This window comes from Gobius niger (assembly GCF_951799975.1).
Source record: "Gobius niger genome assembly, chromosome: 3".
NCBI classification, from domain to species: domain Eukaryota; kingdom Metazoa; phylum Chordata; class Actinopteri; order Gobiiformes; family Gobiidae; genus Gobius; species Gobius niger.
The window spans coordinates 24,952,100-24,969,103 of record NC_136854.1 but is presented as its reverse complement, the minus strand read 5'-3'; the positions used below and the strand labels follow the sequence as shown (position 1 = coordinate 24,969,103).

The 17,004-nt window shown below is 40.0% G+C and overlaps 2 protein-coding genes across 2 annotated transcripts; one reads left to right on the top strand and one right to left on the bottom strand.

The window, feature by feature from the left end:
• Positions 1–1,063: 1,063 nt before the first annotated feature.
• LOC306961555 (mucolipin-1-like) lies at positions 1,064–10,578 on the bottom strand. The gene is made up of 14 exons (XM_079554341.1): positions 10,416–10,578; positions 6,727–7,007; positions 6,026–6,193; positions 5,779–5,935; positions 4,184–4,265; positions 3,952–4,048; positions 3,714–3,813; positions 3,515–3,621; positions 3,292–3,441; positions 3,117–3,218; positions 2,903–3,025; positions 2,624–2,830; positions 2,403–2,533; positions 1,064–1,692 (listed from the first exon to the last, which is right to left on the bottom strand). Exons 1-14 carry the CDS (start codon positions 10,444–10,446, stop codon positions 1,656–1,658), a joined length of 1,773 nt encoding a protein of 590 aa, XP_079410467.1. The 5' UTR covers positions 10,447–10,578; the 3' UTR covers positions 1,064–1,655.
• Positions 10,579–13,545: 2,967 nt separating this feature from the next.
• LOC306961302 (N-acetylmuramoyl-L-alanine amidase-like) lies at positions 13,546–16,639 on the top strand (the record flags this gene model as incomplete). Its single annotated transcript, XM_079553997.1, has 4 exons — positions 13,546–13,615; positions 13,934–14,791; positions 14,958–15,168; positions 16,264–16,639. 4 exons carry the CDS (start codon positions 13,546–13,548, stop codon positions 16,565–16,567), a joined length of 1,443 nt encoding a protein of 480 aa, XP_079410123.1. The 3' UTR covers positions 16,568–16,639.
• Positions 16,640–17,004: the final 365 nt, after the last annotated feature.

Genomic DNA, 17,004 nt, shown 5'->3' with positions numbered 1-17,004 from the left:
ACATCTGCATCTTGATCTGACTCCGCAAAGAAATTGTATACTTTAGATTGCTATGAGGTTGAGCAGACTAGTAGCACTGCGTACAATTATAAAACAGAATCCAGAGGGTTCCAAGTCTCAGTAAAAAAAAAAAAAATCCTTTGTGCATTTTGAACTCGCATTGCTTACCAAAAACAATCATTAAGGGACAACTAATTACACACTAATGGAATGGAAAAACATGACTCATTTTGAAATCTTTTCCCCTAATACTTCCAAAAGGAAGTAACCATCCTGCACTGTACACATTGACATGAGTTTGGCATTATCTTAATGATTTAATTTTGTGTTGAAATAGTTTTCAGTGCCCTTATAGAAAGCACTTTGGTGCTGTTGTAAAGCGCTATACAAATAAAGGTTAATTTCAGAGAAACACTTTAAATTGTTCAAACAAGGGAAAATTTCAATTTCAACTCAGTGACTCCAGAAAAAGTGTTTTGTACCAGCAGCAGGTGTCCAGCTGCTGAGTCTGACTGATCCATCAGAGCAGAGTGGTGCATAATGTATGGTGTTATTAGAGATGTGCTTCATCAGCTGCAGGCCTGGCCTATGAAGCTCAATAAGCAGGAAATGAGCTCATCATTGTGGACTGTCCTGAAAACGACATGAGACAGGCCACAGCAGTGGACTGTGGGCAGTGTCCACCAAACCCAACAACATGCATTTCCTCATCAACCCGCAGCCTACTATGTACTACAGAGGGGTGTATTACACAGACACATGTGGGAGTGCACCCCCCTCTGGCATCGTAACATACTGCACATCAGTTAATTATCAAAAAGAGTACAGCATGGATAAAAGGACCATGGTCATGTAGTTGTTCAAGTGCTGTATGAAAATATTAGGTACATAACACACATATATGTACAAACATATGCAGAAGAGTACAATACACATACAAGGCAATTTAGCAGGACATTTATACTAAACATCCACTCAGGCAGTTATGGAATACTCCATAAGAATACAAAAAACGACGCTGTTTCTAATTAAAATAAGTCACTATTGAAATAATAAAACCTATGAACTATGAAAAAGAAGAGCAGGACACAAATATATAAATACATATGTTCCCAGTCATGTCCTCATTATTGCTTTTGTTTCCTCCTGTAAGTCCGTCCCCATAAATACAGTGGGCATAAAGTAGATTGGCGACTACAATTATTAAAATCAGCAGTGGTCTTCAAGTCAGAGGAAACATTTTCTTCATTGGACTGTAAAATGTAACTACTTCAAGAACACAACAATAAGATACCTTGAGATGTGTAGAACATTAAGTGCTATTCAGCACCTTAACCCTCATGTCCGGTTTGACACTGTTCAAAATAAAACATTTTCATTTACAAACTTCAATGTGCATGTTTAGTCACATTTTACAGAAATGTTAAACTTTGTCTTTATATTAAGGCAATGTTTTAAAGAATACTGCTGCTTTAAAACCATGTAAGGCCTGTGTTTGTGCGTTAATGGTGCATTGTGGCAGACACATTAAAAGAATAGAGTTCAGTCCAAGCAGCTCATCCTGCAGAGGGTTTGACCCAGATTGAGCAGCAGTCAGTGTGTCCTTATGGCCACTAGGGGGAGTTAGTGCACTCCTGAGGTCAGTGAGGTTGTTTTCAGTTCACCAGCAGGACATCCTCGTATGTTGTTGTTCTGAGGAATTTACAGGTAAAATATATTCATGAGTTAAGAAATGTTAATAGTTTAGTAATTCCATAAGTATTCACTTGTATGTTAAAACTATATCATATCTGTGTGATGTATCCAGAGACGGGTAGTACTCAACTACATTTACTCAAGTACTTTTTGAAGAAACTGCACTTCTGAGAAGAGTTTTGCTACTTTTTACTTGAATAATATTATAATGAAGTATCAATACTATAATCAGTGGCTAGAGCTTCATAGAAGAATAATTTTCTGGTATTTTATTTGGAAATATTAGGATTTTCACATGATTTCATGTTTTATTTAAGTTACTACAGACCCTTTCGCTGCTAGCATCATCAGTGACATCACCTGCAGGCAGGAAGTGATCAAGAGAAATAAGATTAAACTGAAACTAGCAATTATAAGTGTAAAACTACAACTTAAAAATGTGGTTGTGGTTGTGGCTTAAGGTGCAAGAACCAGAGGAACCAGGGAATGTAGCTTCCTGCCTCCAGCTAAGCCCGGAAGGTTTACAAACAATTAAAGGGTCTACTGAAGTGTAAATCAGACTTATACGCTGGAACTGTTACTCACAGTTGAGTAGTTATTTTGGTCACTACTTTGTACTTCTACTTGAGTAAAATAATTTGAAGTCAACATCACTCGTACTGACTCTACCCACCTCTGGATGTCTCACAGCTCGTGGCTTTAGTTACCTGTCACAGCAGCAGAAGACAGAACATGGAGATGTTTCTAGACCCCTGAACTTCCCAGAGCTCGGTGCATCCGTGCACTCTGCTATAAAGGCGTGCAGGTCTGTGATATGGATTGGCTCCTGGGTTTGTTGCTGAGGTAATTTCAAATAAAAAACATGAAATACGATTTGAAATAGGGCACATTTTATAAAGGATTTTAACTGCAAGTGAACAGTAAGTACCTTGATACTCTCATAGGCTCCTGTGATGAGAGCGATGAACAGTGACAGCACCATGTAGATGAAGAGGGAGATAAAGGTGTACAGATACACCTGACTGAAGAGCCACACTAGAGAGCTGCTCGCCCGCAGTCCCGCAAACGTCACAAACATGTCATCTCCATTGATGAGCGAGAAGAGGCACTCGGACACCATTGACAAAGAACGAAACTGAAAACAAAACAGGTTTTGCCAAGACTAACACGTTGTACTTTGTCCACTGGTAATACAATTATGATTTACCTTCACGTGATATGGTCCAAGGACTATCCAGCCACAGAAGCAATAACCGAGATAAATAACAGCCACACAGCAACAGAACCGGATGACGTTGGGGAAGGCAGCGCGAAGAGTAACGATCAAGATCTATTTTCATAAGAATAGCGAATCAGTGTTATAAAGAAATCTCGTATGAAATTGTCAAAACCATTCTTAAATATGTGTGTTCGGCGCTTACATTGTATTTTTGGAAAAAGGTCAGGTAACGAATGACTCCAACCCACACGAGGAGAGTAGAGGTTCCCAGCAGAATCCCACAGAGGTCATAGGAGGACAAATTCTGCCAAGAGGTATTTATGATGAACTTGAGTTGTAAAACTACAATCAAGTAATACGCCTCCAACAACACATACCTTAGACTCTATTCCAATTTTGATAAATGTACCGATGAGCGTAAAAATGTCACTGATGATGAGGAGGATGTACCAGGTGTTAATGAACTCCAGCCGGTCTGTCCAGCACACTTTGCGACCCAGGCTCTCGTTGAAAAACTGGACAAACTCCTGGATGACATGGGACAGCAATTATTTTAAGCAAATGCAAATGATCATTAAGCATTAACCATGCTGTTCATACTTGCTGCAATATAATCCCTCTTAATATGGAGCGTCCACACAGCAGCAGTGAAAGCAAACACACCACTGCCACAATGATATCATATGCCATACGGGTGTAGTTTTCAGCTGCAAAATTGGAAAGAACAACACAGTCATCAAGTCTGCGTTGTTACACTTAAATCCTGACCTGTTATTGTTGTACTGTTGTACTGGTGTACCTTGTCCAGAGACGCTCGGGTCCTTACACTCCTTTATAGAAGCATCATTCTCTAACCAAATATTTACTTTGCCGCTGTGAGCTTTGTTGTCCAGGACAATCTGGCAGGGAAAATAAACAACAAACAATACAGTATCAGAGTGACAATTGCAATACAGCTATCAGCAGCTTTGGCACAGTATGTACTTGTAACACGGCTACACCTTTCAATAATAAATTTAAATAAATTGTCCACTCACTGTAATGGAAAATGTGTAGCAATCTGGGATCTCATTGTTGATGATAGTCTGGACATTGATTGCCTTCAGTTGGAACTGGATGGTGACATTAATGAGCCTTTAGCCAGGGAACAAAAAAATGTTACAGGCAATTCTTGAAAACAGATGTCTTTGCATGGCTGGGAAATAGATCGAAGCTTATGATCACACGCAAGCGAGCACAAGCGATGAGAAGAGTTGAAAAATTGCTCACTTGTGGAACTTTAGGGTGAAGTTCTTGTAGTTGTTGGGAAGGGAAGCTGTAGGGACCGACAGAGGGTTCACTCCGACACAATCTGGATACACAGCCAAGAGCAGGTACAAAGTGTATTAGGGGCTTAAAAGTATGGGCTCTCGGCAGTGCAAACCTTGAATGCAAACACACACACAGATACACAGCCGTTTCCTCACCACAGGAATCCACCATTGGACCCTAACCTAAGGGATGATCTACCTTCTTTAGGTAGCACTGAAGCGCAAAGTATTATAACAGCATGGATAAAAAAAAGCACACCACTTAACCTCTTAACCCCCACCTTAGCTGAGCACATTTTCTACAGTTTGGCATTACCCAAATGATCTAAAAGCTTCTTGATAGCGAAAATATCGTCAAAAACGTGCCAGCAAAGCAACAAGAAAACAAGAAAAAAGCATTGTGTAAAAAAGTGATGAAAAAGCCACAAAAAATTGACAAAAGAGTAACAAAAATATTCTGCAAAAGCAACAATAACACAACACAAAAGTCACAAGAAAGCGATGAAAACCCCCCCCCCCCCTATAAAAACAGTACAAAAAGAACAACAACAAAGAAGCAGCAAAAAAGCCAAGAAAAAGTGACGAAAAAAGAAAACACAATAAAACACTTCAACAATGTGACACAAAGCTACGGTCAAGAAGCTTTTAGATTTGGGTAAAGCGAACTGGAGAACATGCACTGGGTTTCAGAGACTGCTAGACGATGAAAAATGTTAAAATTATGTATTTTCCACCCCGTACTTGCTCCAGCAATGTCCTAATGTGTAGAATGAGCCCAGACCTATTCACCACAACTGCCTCTAAAATCCTGAATGATTTTTGACATAGGGCCTCATTTCCTAGTTCTCCAGAGTGCTGTTTTCTGAAGATATATATATTTTTAAAATTCATGCAGTCCTTATATTTGAAGAGTTTAGTGGTGCTAGGCTAGTGCTAAGCTAGTGCATCTCTATGGTAACTAGTAGCCTGCATTAAAAACACTCTGACCCAAGCACAGTGCACCTGAGGCAAATCACTTATAACACCAGATTACTGATAGAAAAGTCTGTGTTGACTGAATCGTTTTTGAAATATAACGATTTTGCATTTAATAGAACTTATTTTTGAGCAGCATCAGCTTCCTGGTTAGGTTCCTGCTAGGTGACCGGATCTACAGTAGTTAGTCTACCTGCGGCCGGCATTACTACACGTGGAATTCACAAAGGAGCTTTCTACAAATCAGATATGGCAACGTTTGGAGGACGACCCGATGATTTTGAAGATGTTTTTAATGCAGGCTACTGATTACCATAGACATGTGCTAGCCTAGCACTAGCCTAGCACCACTAAACTCTTCAAATATAAGGACTGCATGAATTAAAAAAAAAACAACCTCCAGAAATCAACAACACTCTGGATAACTAGGAAATGAGGCCCTATGTCCAAAATCCAGAAATATCCCTTTAATATAGAAACTGTAGTTACGCGTAAGACCTGAGATGGCAGTACCGAGTATAAAAATGGCATCTAGTCCCTTTAAGGCGAGGGGTAAGAGGTTAACAGCACTACATTTACCTGTGATAACGTGTGGGTCTATACTGAATGTGTCGTTGGCAGGATCAATGCGTCCCTTCTTGTAGTACTGCTGGCAAAGGGACAGCGCAGAACCATTCACACCGACCCCGTACACATAGGCGTATCGTCCTATCGTGGTATCTGGTAAGGCTAGATACTAGGGGTTAAAAGACAAACCAGTATGTTAAACTCTCCTCCAAACAATGTTGAGACTCATGTTTTATAAATAGATTTAATTGAGGCAAACCTGGTCCACGGCGTAGAACATGTGGTCGTACACGTCGTCTTGGGTGTAAACCGCGAACGGATCATCTGACGACTCATCGTAATCTTTGAGAAATAGGTTTTTGAAGGTCATAGTGTTTTCCTCTTTAAAACTCACCACCACTTGGTTGCTGAGGCCGAATAGCACCAACTGCATGAAAAAACAAACACAATAAATAAAGTAAAATGGACTTCATGTAGACAGTTTATAGCCCAATTTCATTTACATTTAAAATATCAAAACATTGAGTTAAACGGTCAAGTCAAAGCCAAGATTGCAAATTCATCATGACAATTCACCCAATGCCAAACCAATGTTTACTATGCCAAAAAGGGAAGGTATGGTCAGTGATACAGGAACTTCATATTTCTGCATCGGAAATATGACAGTGTCTCGCTCAAAACAGGAAGTAATTTGATGATGTTACACTTTTACTCCAGAGAGGTGATATGGTAATAGGAGGGAAATAGTACGGTAACTCGGGATAGAAAGGGATGTTTCGTGTTCATGATATTCTTCATACTAGGTTATGGTTAGGATTTGTTACATCACCATGGAATAAATTACATGTATGTCCTGTTTCCATGTAAGTACCATGGTATTGCACTTTTTGGTACCATGCCATCTCCATCCTAATACCATACTACTACAGATCACAAATCAGTGGCCCGGTTATGCTTTACCTGGGCAGTGACGATGCCAATTTTGAGAAGTTGCAGTACAAGTTTGTAAGGCTTGCGGCCCTTCGCGTGGTATTTATCACAGGGGCTCATGAAGAAGTACTTGAGTCTCCTGCGCAGAGCCTCCTCTCTTTGGTCAGTCCCGACGACCCAACTCCCCCCAGAGGCAGACGGGAGCTGATGGTTTATGTGAGGATGCCCATTTCTATTTCTCGGAGTGTCGTGTTCTCCGCTGCTGTCTGTCGAGCCGTAGTACATGACTGGGCCGGAAAGACCTTCTTGCTCTGGAATACAGGGGGAAAACATAAATGTTGCATACAGAAGCAGTCATCTACAATTTCTAATATAGTATTTGTGTTCTGAGTGAGTAGAATGAAGCAGTAAAGTGAAATTAAATTTATTTATTTCTGTAGCAGTACGGGATCTTTTAGGCAGTGGATGTTCCAAGTATCTTTCAATTATTATCTAACTAATTGCATTTAGGTGTGCAATAAAAAAAAAGGTCTGTTCAACACAACAGGCATTAAGAACATAATGAGAGCACCCAAAATGACATCTGCTAAATGCTAAACAATAACAAGATTGCAAGTCATGTAAGGACATGTTTGCAGAAGTCCACACTTCAGGGTTTGCAGGTGATGAGGCCCCATGACAGGATATTTATTCTCCACAGAGGATGTATGTCATTTAAACTTTTAACAAAGACCATCTCATGTCTGATTTTGCATTTAACCCTTTAACCTTAACCATTTTCCCTATAGTCGCAGAACAACATTGATGAACAAAGCTTCAAAGGTGCTGATGCCATGTCTGGTATCTACACCCAACAATCACAAGCCCCAGAGAAAGTCTGATGTCAGCAGCGCATGAACTTAAGCCAGAACTGTCATCACTTTTACCTCTGCCTAACACCTTGCCTTCATCACAGCTGTGTCATTTTGAGTGACTTTCAGGGCTCAGTTTATGAAGTAAATTCCATATTTGTTAAGACAATGTTAGGAATGAAGACAAGTAAAATTGCAAAAAATGTTTAGAGACCAGGTTTGTGTCAGTCAACCAGTATGCAACACAAATCAATGTGTAATCAAATCAAGTCTGACGATCCTGTCTGGAGGGTATTGGAGTGTCACTGTAAAAGTATTCCACAAAACGCATATCTGAGAGATACACGGAACAAATGCAGTCTTTCAAAGTCATCAGATAGAAAACAGGCACCTGGAAGTGAAAGCACTCATTTCCCATGAGTATTAGTCTCAGAGTAGAGAGAGGTCATTGTAGAGGTTTTGTCTAAAAATAAAGATCGATAATGACAGGGTGAAACCGCAATCTTAATTTAAAACAACAGGTGCAGCAAAAACACACATTTAGAGCCCAGGCATAGCACCTCTAAAAGCTGGTTAGTGTATTACAAATCTTTCAGAGCGGCTAATCAGGCATATTAAGCCTCACATGGCCTTTTCAGACTGCTGCTTGTGACCATAACGAAAGGGTCAGAACAATCAATCTGTAGCGCTTTGAGAAACTTGGTTACACAGGCTTGAAAAACGCAATACAAGTGTAAGCCATTATTATTACTATTAATATTATCTCCCCTGGTTCTGCTCATGTGTATCATCCGTCTGCCCACGATTGGTTGGTTGGTTGATCAGGGTTTAAGTTTTTTAGATTTCCTTCTACTGCCTTCTAATTCATTCTAATTCATTCTAATTCATTCATTAATTAAGAGATAAGAGAGATAAGAGATGGTACTTTATTGATCTCACAGATGGAGAAATTGCATAATTTCTCCATCTGCATTAATTACTGCATGTGCCAAAAGAAATGAGAAGTAAAACTCACTGAACTGATATCATCTGTGCAATTCTGGTCACTGCTAAAGCTTAAATTGAATTATAGACAATGATTTCAACAAATCACAACAAAAATGCATTTGTATTAATTAATTGATTGATTGAACTGCGGATAGTACATTACTTTACAGCACAGTAATGGCATTGTAATAAGATAAACATAGCCTGGTGTGTAATAGCAAAGTGATTATGGTAATTATAAGGACACCAGACTTTATTAATTAAATTAACCATATCCCTAACCCTAATCAGTGTAAAGACTGTAAAGGAGGAAACAAGGCTAGTGTTTATCTGGTAATAATAGGGAAAAAGGCTGCAACCTGTGTTTATCTCTCGTTATCCCTCAGGCATGTTCACACTTGGTTCACTTGAAGTGAACCCTTGCCCTCTGGTCACCTCTTAGTTTAGTTCCTAGCCTTGGTGCACAGCAGGGTCAGATGTGCGCTCCCAACAAACAGCACAGCGTGAACCATCCCAGGAAGCACACGGGTCACTTCAAATGTACCATAGATGTATGAAATGCACCCCTCCTTCCCATGCTAAGTATTTCCATCCTATTACCATGCTATTACTGTGATGTAAAGAGTATATTACTATATTATTAAGAGAATATTTAGTATGAAATAAGAAATAATTATCTACGGATTTCACATTTAGCCTCTTGTTTGTAGCTTTTGTGTTTTTGCGCCCCCTACACAAGAGTATAGTAGTATAGTAAAACATCATCTATGTAGTCAATATACAGGCTACTGGTTTCTGAAGTTTGCGTGACTCAAAAACTGCAAGAACAGGCCATTTAACATTTCCTGTTTTTTGTTTTAAGTCAAGCACACTTATCTTTGATCAGAGGAGTGTGTCATGACAGATATCCATCAGACAGACTGAGCTGGGCCCAAAAACGATGACCAGGGTACTCCAATAGACACTTTGAGACAAGAGTTTGTGTAATCTTTGAAACAATCACGCTCTTCCGGCTCATGTCCTCCATTGAAGTTCAAGCAGAAGGACCTACTTGCCTACCTGTATGTCAGTCATGACACCAGCCGTAACCAGTCTGTCAACACCTCACTATCAGCTCTGATCAGTCTGAGGCCACCCAAATGTAAATTCATAACGCTGTCTCTAAAGGGAATGTTACGAATGATAACACAGCAGTAATAAGTTTTCTGAATCTGAATAATAAAAATGTAATGTTAAAAGTTCAGTGTTTGAGCACTGATAAATGGACGTTACATTGCCAACAGAATCTGGAAGGGAAAAAAAGCCTGAACCACATAAACAAGTAAGTCACATTGCAAGAGAAAAAGAGAAAAGCCAAACAGGTTAAAGGTCTATAGCTTAAAACTGTGTAAAATGATGCAAAAACGGATTTGTGTTGTGTACTGTGTGTATTATAAAACAACAAGCTGCCAATATCTGCACTCTCTCATACTGTACATGATACAAGTTCAGAGCTGGAAAAAGTGCAACTCTAGATATAAGGCTTTTGTTTTATCTACAGCTGTATTTGTCTCTGCTGTGAGGTAGAGTCTACATGAGGTCTTTGTTTAGTGTTACAAAGGCTATTGGCTATCACATTGTTATTACAAAGACTCTTACTAACACTAAGGGCTGTCATGGTGACTGCGTAACGGGGCAATCCAGTTGCACTTACAGATCAATGTAACTTTCACTCCAACATTTAAAAGGACATGGTCCATGAAAAGACGAAAGAAATACAAGCAGCATGTTATCTTTAGCAACAACAAGTCGTGAACTACAAACGGAGTTATCTGTGAGAGAAAACAACTGCTTAAGATAAGACCAGGTTTAGTCTCTCTAGTGACTATTGACACAACATACCTGAAGAATCTCGCTGTCCCACTGATGCCATTGTGATCCTCCTTACAGTATAATAAATAAATAATACATATTAAAAGACTGTTCTCTGTAGCAGCCGCTGATGCTGCCGACCATAGACTGTTAAAACCATAGACAGACAAACAGCGGAGCTGCTTCCCTATGAGGTCATGTGACCGACGCCACGTGACAGGGCACTCGCTGCTTACAGCAAAAACCGGTCATCTGACTTCACTGAAGTTCATTTATGTTTTTTAGTCTTATGATAACAATACAAAAATCTTAACAAAACAGAACAAGACAGCGTAACCTTTAAGCTGAGGATAGCCTATAGTTCAACTCTTTTAATGGAAACCAATGGCTAAGAAGCATCTTCCTTTTACATGATTTCACTGCTCTAAATTTCCATTGTTGCAGTTGGTGAACAACGCAGTTTCAAAACACACATTGGGCAATGTTATTTATTTTACAATTAAGACATACTGAGTATACTGTATTCAGTAGGACTAGGGCAGCGAGCATATTTTGGTGAATGTTGCTCTGCCATGTTAAGATCAGGGGTTCCCAAACTTTTTTGGCTGGGACCCCAAAATTGACACATAAACAACTCGGGGACCCCCATTGTATTATTGCCTCCTACACTACTTTAGGGAAGATAAACATTTTATAAGTTAATATGTATCTAAACAGGTTATTTTGAATAACTGAATGGATTTCACTAGTTATAGGCTGATTTACACTAATGTACTAAGAACAGTAGAATTGTTCTTTTTGTTTCATCTTGAAATCATCTGGGGACCCCCACCCAAGGCCTTGTGCCCCCCACTTTGGGAACCACTGCATTAGATAACCTTGCATTAAAACAACAGCAACAACGAAGCACGTGAACAGTGTCAGTAACAGACTGTAACAACTTGCAGCACTGGGGTAAAAACGCCACAAAAACATATTTTAAATTAAAGTGCACATAAAACAGTAATGTTTGCCTCAGACGCTTTTGATACAAACGGGTGTTCACTATTGAAGAGGAAAATTGAAACAAGCATAAAAAGCCCAAGATCATTACATCTAAGCGCGATGTAACATAATCTTTAATACTCAAACAGAAATGTACTCTCTATGTTTAGGAATACCGATCCATATTAAATATTACACATGCAACATTCCATTTATAAACCAGTTACTGTTTTCCAAGACAATCACATGTTTTAAAACAACTCAGTCTGTGCACACTGATATATCTCTGTCTGCCTTCCAGTGCTTTAATTGTCCCTGGTAATGACCTCCTCATCAAACTTGACCATAGGCGTGGCGCCCTTGTGCCAGTGGACAGTGACCTGAGCGGGTCATCCACTCCAGTGAAGGCCGCACAGTTCAAGGTGCTGTTGGTTAAAATTACAGTAAAAAGGAACAGAGATAAGCGTTTACAAGTGTCTCTTTCTCGATTATGTAGTATGTCTTGTCATCACCATTGGCCTGCTCCAGATCTCTAAACAGAAACCTGCAAGGCCAAAAACAAACATGTGAGAAAATGGGAAAATGCACATGAATATTGATGTGTTAAGTGTGCAATTCTTGAAGCTACTTTGAGAACATTCACCTAATAATCCAAAAGTTATGCCGGTGACGCTGTTGTGCCCTTGGGCAGGGCACGCCTTACTTCTAGTGTCTGTGTGTACACTGGTTTGTAAATGGGTGATTTCTTTCCCTTGATATAAAGCGCCCAATGGATGGAAAAAAGCACATAATCACTGTGACCATTTATGTACTTGATGTTATATTTACCACTAAATGGGGCGACGGTGGTGCAGCTGGTAGAGCGGGTTGTCTCATGATCTGATGGTCATCCCAGCTCCTGAAGGTGCCCACTGTCGTTGTGTCCTTGGGCAAGACACTTCTCCCATCTTGTCTCCAGTGTACACTCCATTCTTTATGCTGCACCTTGTTACTCCCATGCCTTACGTATTGTGTTGAAGTGTGGGGAAATACTTACCAGGAAACAATTACTCCTCTGATCATATTACAGAAAATAGTAGTGTGGATCATTCACAAGGTTGGTTTTCTAGAGCATACTCTTAATCTTTTTATTTTTATTTGATTTGGCTGGCCCCAGATGGGAACGAACATTTTATACATGTTTTGAGTGGTAGGGGAAACCCGAGTACCCGGAGGAAACCCATACGCAGATAAACATGCAAACTCCACACAGAAAGGCCCCATCCCAGGAATAGTATCTGTCTGAGGTTACGACACTGATTTCTGGTATGGATTCTGCGAGCCTTAGCCTGTCCTTGGCCCTAATCTTAAAGTAGGGGAGACCGGGTATGGTTGTAACACTTTTTAAATTTTTGCGCTAGAGTTCTCAAACTTTTATACAAAGTACCCACATTTAAATGGCCCCAATTCAAACCTCTGCAAGAATATCACAGACCTCTTGAGTTGATGTCAAATACATGGGGTAGGTTGTAACACATGGAACTTAAAAAAATCTAATAAAAATAACTTTTCTACCCAACATTTCTTTGTTAAAATTGTTTCACTGAAATAAAATGATAATTATGCACCTGATAAACTTGGAACCGATTTATATCCTTCTAAATAAGTCATATTTTCAAAAGCAGTACAACCTGTCACATGCACTTTAACTTTAAGAGAATTGTTGTTTACATTTATTTACGGTATTGCGCTTTACGTCACTACGACACATGACTAGTGACGTTTTTGTTGCTGTAAGTAAAATCTAAGTGGGGGAAAGGCGATCAAAGTGTTGGTGAGAAAGGCCTATCTATCTTTGTTTTTTCTTCAGTCACAAAAACAACATCTTCGCTCAATTGTGAGAGAACATGACATGCATACATCTAATTTTCAGGTCTAAAAAATTACTTATCACTAACCAATTATATGTTTGGTAGTAACTTTTCAAACCAACCTTTATCACAAGAGGGGACATGTTTTCTAACACAGGCACGTGACAAACTGAACTCTGAATCAATATTTGTATCTAGCACTGTACACAGAGTATTGGGATACGAGACCACTTTCACCTAAATAAACACAATCTACTTGCCGTCGGAACATCTCAGCAATACTTGAATATGAAATATCTCGTCTTTTGACATCGACAGGAGACAATATGACTTCATTGGGATTGTTTTTTATTGTGACTTTATTGGGATACTCCACTGTCCACAGCAGACCTGCAGGTATGTTCAAATAAAGATAAGAGGTAACAACTTATATGTTTTTTACTGTAATTTTAAGATTTTATGATGGACAAGTAATGACTATTCTTCCTATAGTTGGCCAGTGCCCATTTTACTGAAATGTGTGATTTGGGTCAATGCCAATGCCAATCAAAATCAGAAGTGATGTTAATGTTCCCATTATTTGTTTGTTCTTAAAATATGGTCAATGGTCTCAATTTATGTAGCACTTTTCCACCTACATTATGCACTCAAAATGCAATATGATGAAGGCACAAATACGATCTATCTGTATTTTTTGTTTTGCACTTCTTCCAGTTGGCCACTTGCGCAACATGGACAGCTTCATTCAGGCTGTGCAACAAGTGGAAGAGTCCAACCACGGCCTGTCCCCCCTGGCGTTGGTCCGGGCCTTGCGCAGAATTGCGGGTCACGATGATGCAATGACCGTACATTTCTTGGGCACTTCCCATATTTACACGGCTGCGGGTCTGGAGACTGCCATCCTCAACACTTCTACCTTCAGCTTTTTTGACAAGGCCCTCCACCATATAGTGACAGACAATGGTGAGGAGAGGGGAGTAGTTCTGGCTCCGGATGGCAGCACTGTGGCATTGGCACCGTTAATGCTTGGGATAGAGGCAGGACTCCATGCCCAGACAGAAGGGACTCCTGCGGCTGGGCTGTTTCCTCTTACACTTGGGAGGACACTGGGATTGACGTTCCTCAGCCTCCAAGATTTCCCTCCATCAAATCGCTTAGGGCCAAACGGATGCTGGGATAACACTGTGTACCCTAAAGTGTTCAAACTCTACTGGCCTGCCACTTTAGCCACTGATGCTGTTATATATGGAGGCATGGACGGAATTATACTCGGGACACATCTGGTTAACCTGGCCAAATCCGAATCAATGCCTCCCCTAAGTGAGATACTGAAAGGGTTCTACATTTTTAACCTGCTGGAGGGGAACGGTCTGGATGATTTGCCTGGTAAGATTAGTCCAAAGAGAAGAGAATTATCGCGGTCAATTTTGGAGCCCCTCGATCTTCAAAACAAGGTGATGGAGACTCTGGCGTTGGTCTGGAAGCTGGAGAGGACTGAGTGGATAGCATTTGACACTGGAATTGGCCAAGCTGTGAAGGAGGGACTAAAAGAATTTGTGCAAAAGTATTGGGGTAAGATCAGATATATAGACCCGTACATCAATTCTAAATCCTATTGTTATGACACGAGTGACACCAATAACATAATCTTATTGATAAATTAAGATATGAATATTCAAATCTTGAAAGACACACAATGCTAATGTGAGATGTTGAGCTGTTATTCTTTCTCCATCAGACTGTCCTCAGATCATACCTCGGTGCCAATGGGGAGCAAAGCCACGGGACGGGACCCCGATCCCACTGTCTCTTCCTCTCGGTCACCTGTTTGTCCACCACACCTACATTCCCTCCGCTCCCTGTCTGACCTTCCCCGACTGCGCCCGGAACATGAGGGCCATGCAGCGCTTCCATCAGGAGGACCGCGGCTGGGGCGACATAGGATACAGGTACAGGAGTGATGATCATCAGGGGCACATAGTTCTGTTAATGCTACCTTTAATATTTGCATTGCTTTATAAGGTCAGGGAGACAAGTTTAAAGTGTCACAGTAAATCTATGATCATAAAGGATATAACATGATTTTCTTTAGTTTATGTTTATTTTGAGAAAAAGGATGATATTTCACTTCCTGATGCTGAATTTAGGGATAATAAGCACCCTCTAGAGGATGGTTGAAAGCACATGTCTTTGAGTCTGTCATTTTCAGCTGGAGTATAGCAGCCTACTTCGTCTGTCAATGTTGATGTGTTTCATTGCTCATTCTGTCAGTAGTGGAAGGGGTATTACAGGTGAAATTAGAATGTCGTTCAAAAGTTCATTTATTTCTGTGATTCAACTTAAAATGTGAAACTAATATATGATATAGACTCATTACATGCAAAGTGACAAATGTCAAGATTATCATTTTTTAAGTTTAGTTTAAGTTGAATAAGAGAAATGAATGCACTTTTTAACGATATTCTAATTTTCCGAGTTTCACCTGTTCTCAATTTTCTTACTTAGTAAAATAATAAAAATATCTACTTTCAGATGTACTTTAAAGGTGAATTACGTAACTTTTTATGTGGGGGGGGGGGGGGAGGTTGATATTTGTGCATGTTTGACCTTGTATGGCTGTATGAGTGAGTAGGGGAAAGCTGCAGACCCAGAGCCAGACAGATCTACCGTGAAGCGAATCCACCATGATAGTGCGCCCTCTTCTGGATAAGACGGATCTAGACCGATCAGTTTTTATAGGGCAAATATGCACAAATATCACCCCTTTTTTTCCACATAAAAAGTTGTATAATGCACCTTTAAGTAAAAAGTATTCAATGTCAGAGACTGGAGATTTCAGAGTTTGTTATTGTGATGTTTCTCATCAGAATGGCTTTAGATTGCTATGGTCATAAAGAGGTCACTGTGAAAATACAAACTGTATGTTTAAATCACAATTACAGCCATTAAATTGAATACAGTTAAAGGGTGTATTCATCTAAAGTGTAGTGACATCATATTTACGTCAGTTTTACTTTTTCCACCACTGCATTTTATGTCTGCAGTTTTGTGGTGGGCTCCGATGGCTATGTGTACGAAGGCGTGGGCTGGAACACAGTGGGGAGGCACACCAGAGGCCAGAACAGCATCGGGTACGGAGTGTCCTTCATCGGGAACTACTCCTCGGTCCTGCCCTCGCGCTACACCCTGGATCTGCTGCGTCGCTGGCTGGTCCAGTGTGCTGTGGGCGGAGGCAGACTGGTGTCCAACTTCACACTCAAAGGACACAGACAGGCGGTCAACTACACCACCTGTCCTGGCGACACACTCTTCTCAGAAATCAGTCGATGGGAGAACTTTAGGGAATGACAGGGGGTTGGATTGGGGCAAGTGCTTTTCAGTGAATAAAGAGCAATACATTACTCAGAATGTGTGGTCTTATTATTGTGACAATACAATACAATACAATACAATACAATACAATACAATATAATACTCTTACCAATTATTCGTATGAGGTAGTTCACCATCACCTTGACAAAAGGAGCAATTGCTACTGACATCTTTTAAAAAACGACAAATATAATCTTTTACTGGGTAATATCTATGTCTAATTTTAAATAAGCACTCTTTGACCTTATTATAAGGTAACAGAAAAAACTGTACGCCATTGTTTTCTACTCATAGGAATCCATTTTTGTTTACATACAGGATTTATAAAGTCATCAAAATGAGCTCTAATAAACTTATTTGTAAATTTCTTATCAGTGAGACTTATTCCCTCAACAGTGATGGGACTTTGATTA

What these genes read in the sequence shown, in the direction of transcription:
- LOC306961555 (XM_079554341.1), bottom strand. Translation starts at nt 10,446, where the DNA reads ATGGCATCAGTGGGACAGCGAGATTCTTCAG. An exon ending in GGGACAGCGAGATTCTTCAG is followed by an intron (nt 7,008 to 10,415) that starts GTATGTTGTGTC and finishes CCTGTATTCCAG; the next exon opens with AGCAAGAAGGTCTTTCCGGC. An exon ending in AGACCCACACGTTATCACAG is followed by an intron (nt 4,266 to 5,778) that starts GTAAATGTAGTG and finishes CTGTGTATCCAG; the next exon opens with ATTGTGTCGGAGTGAACCCT.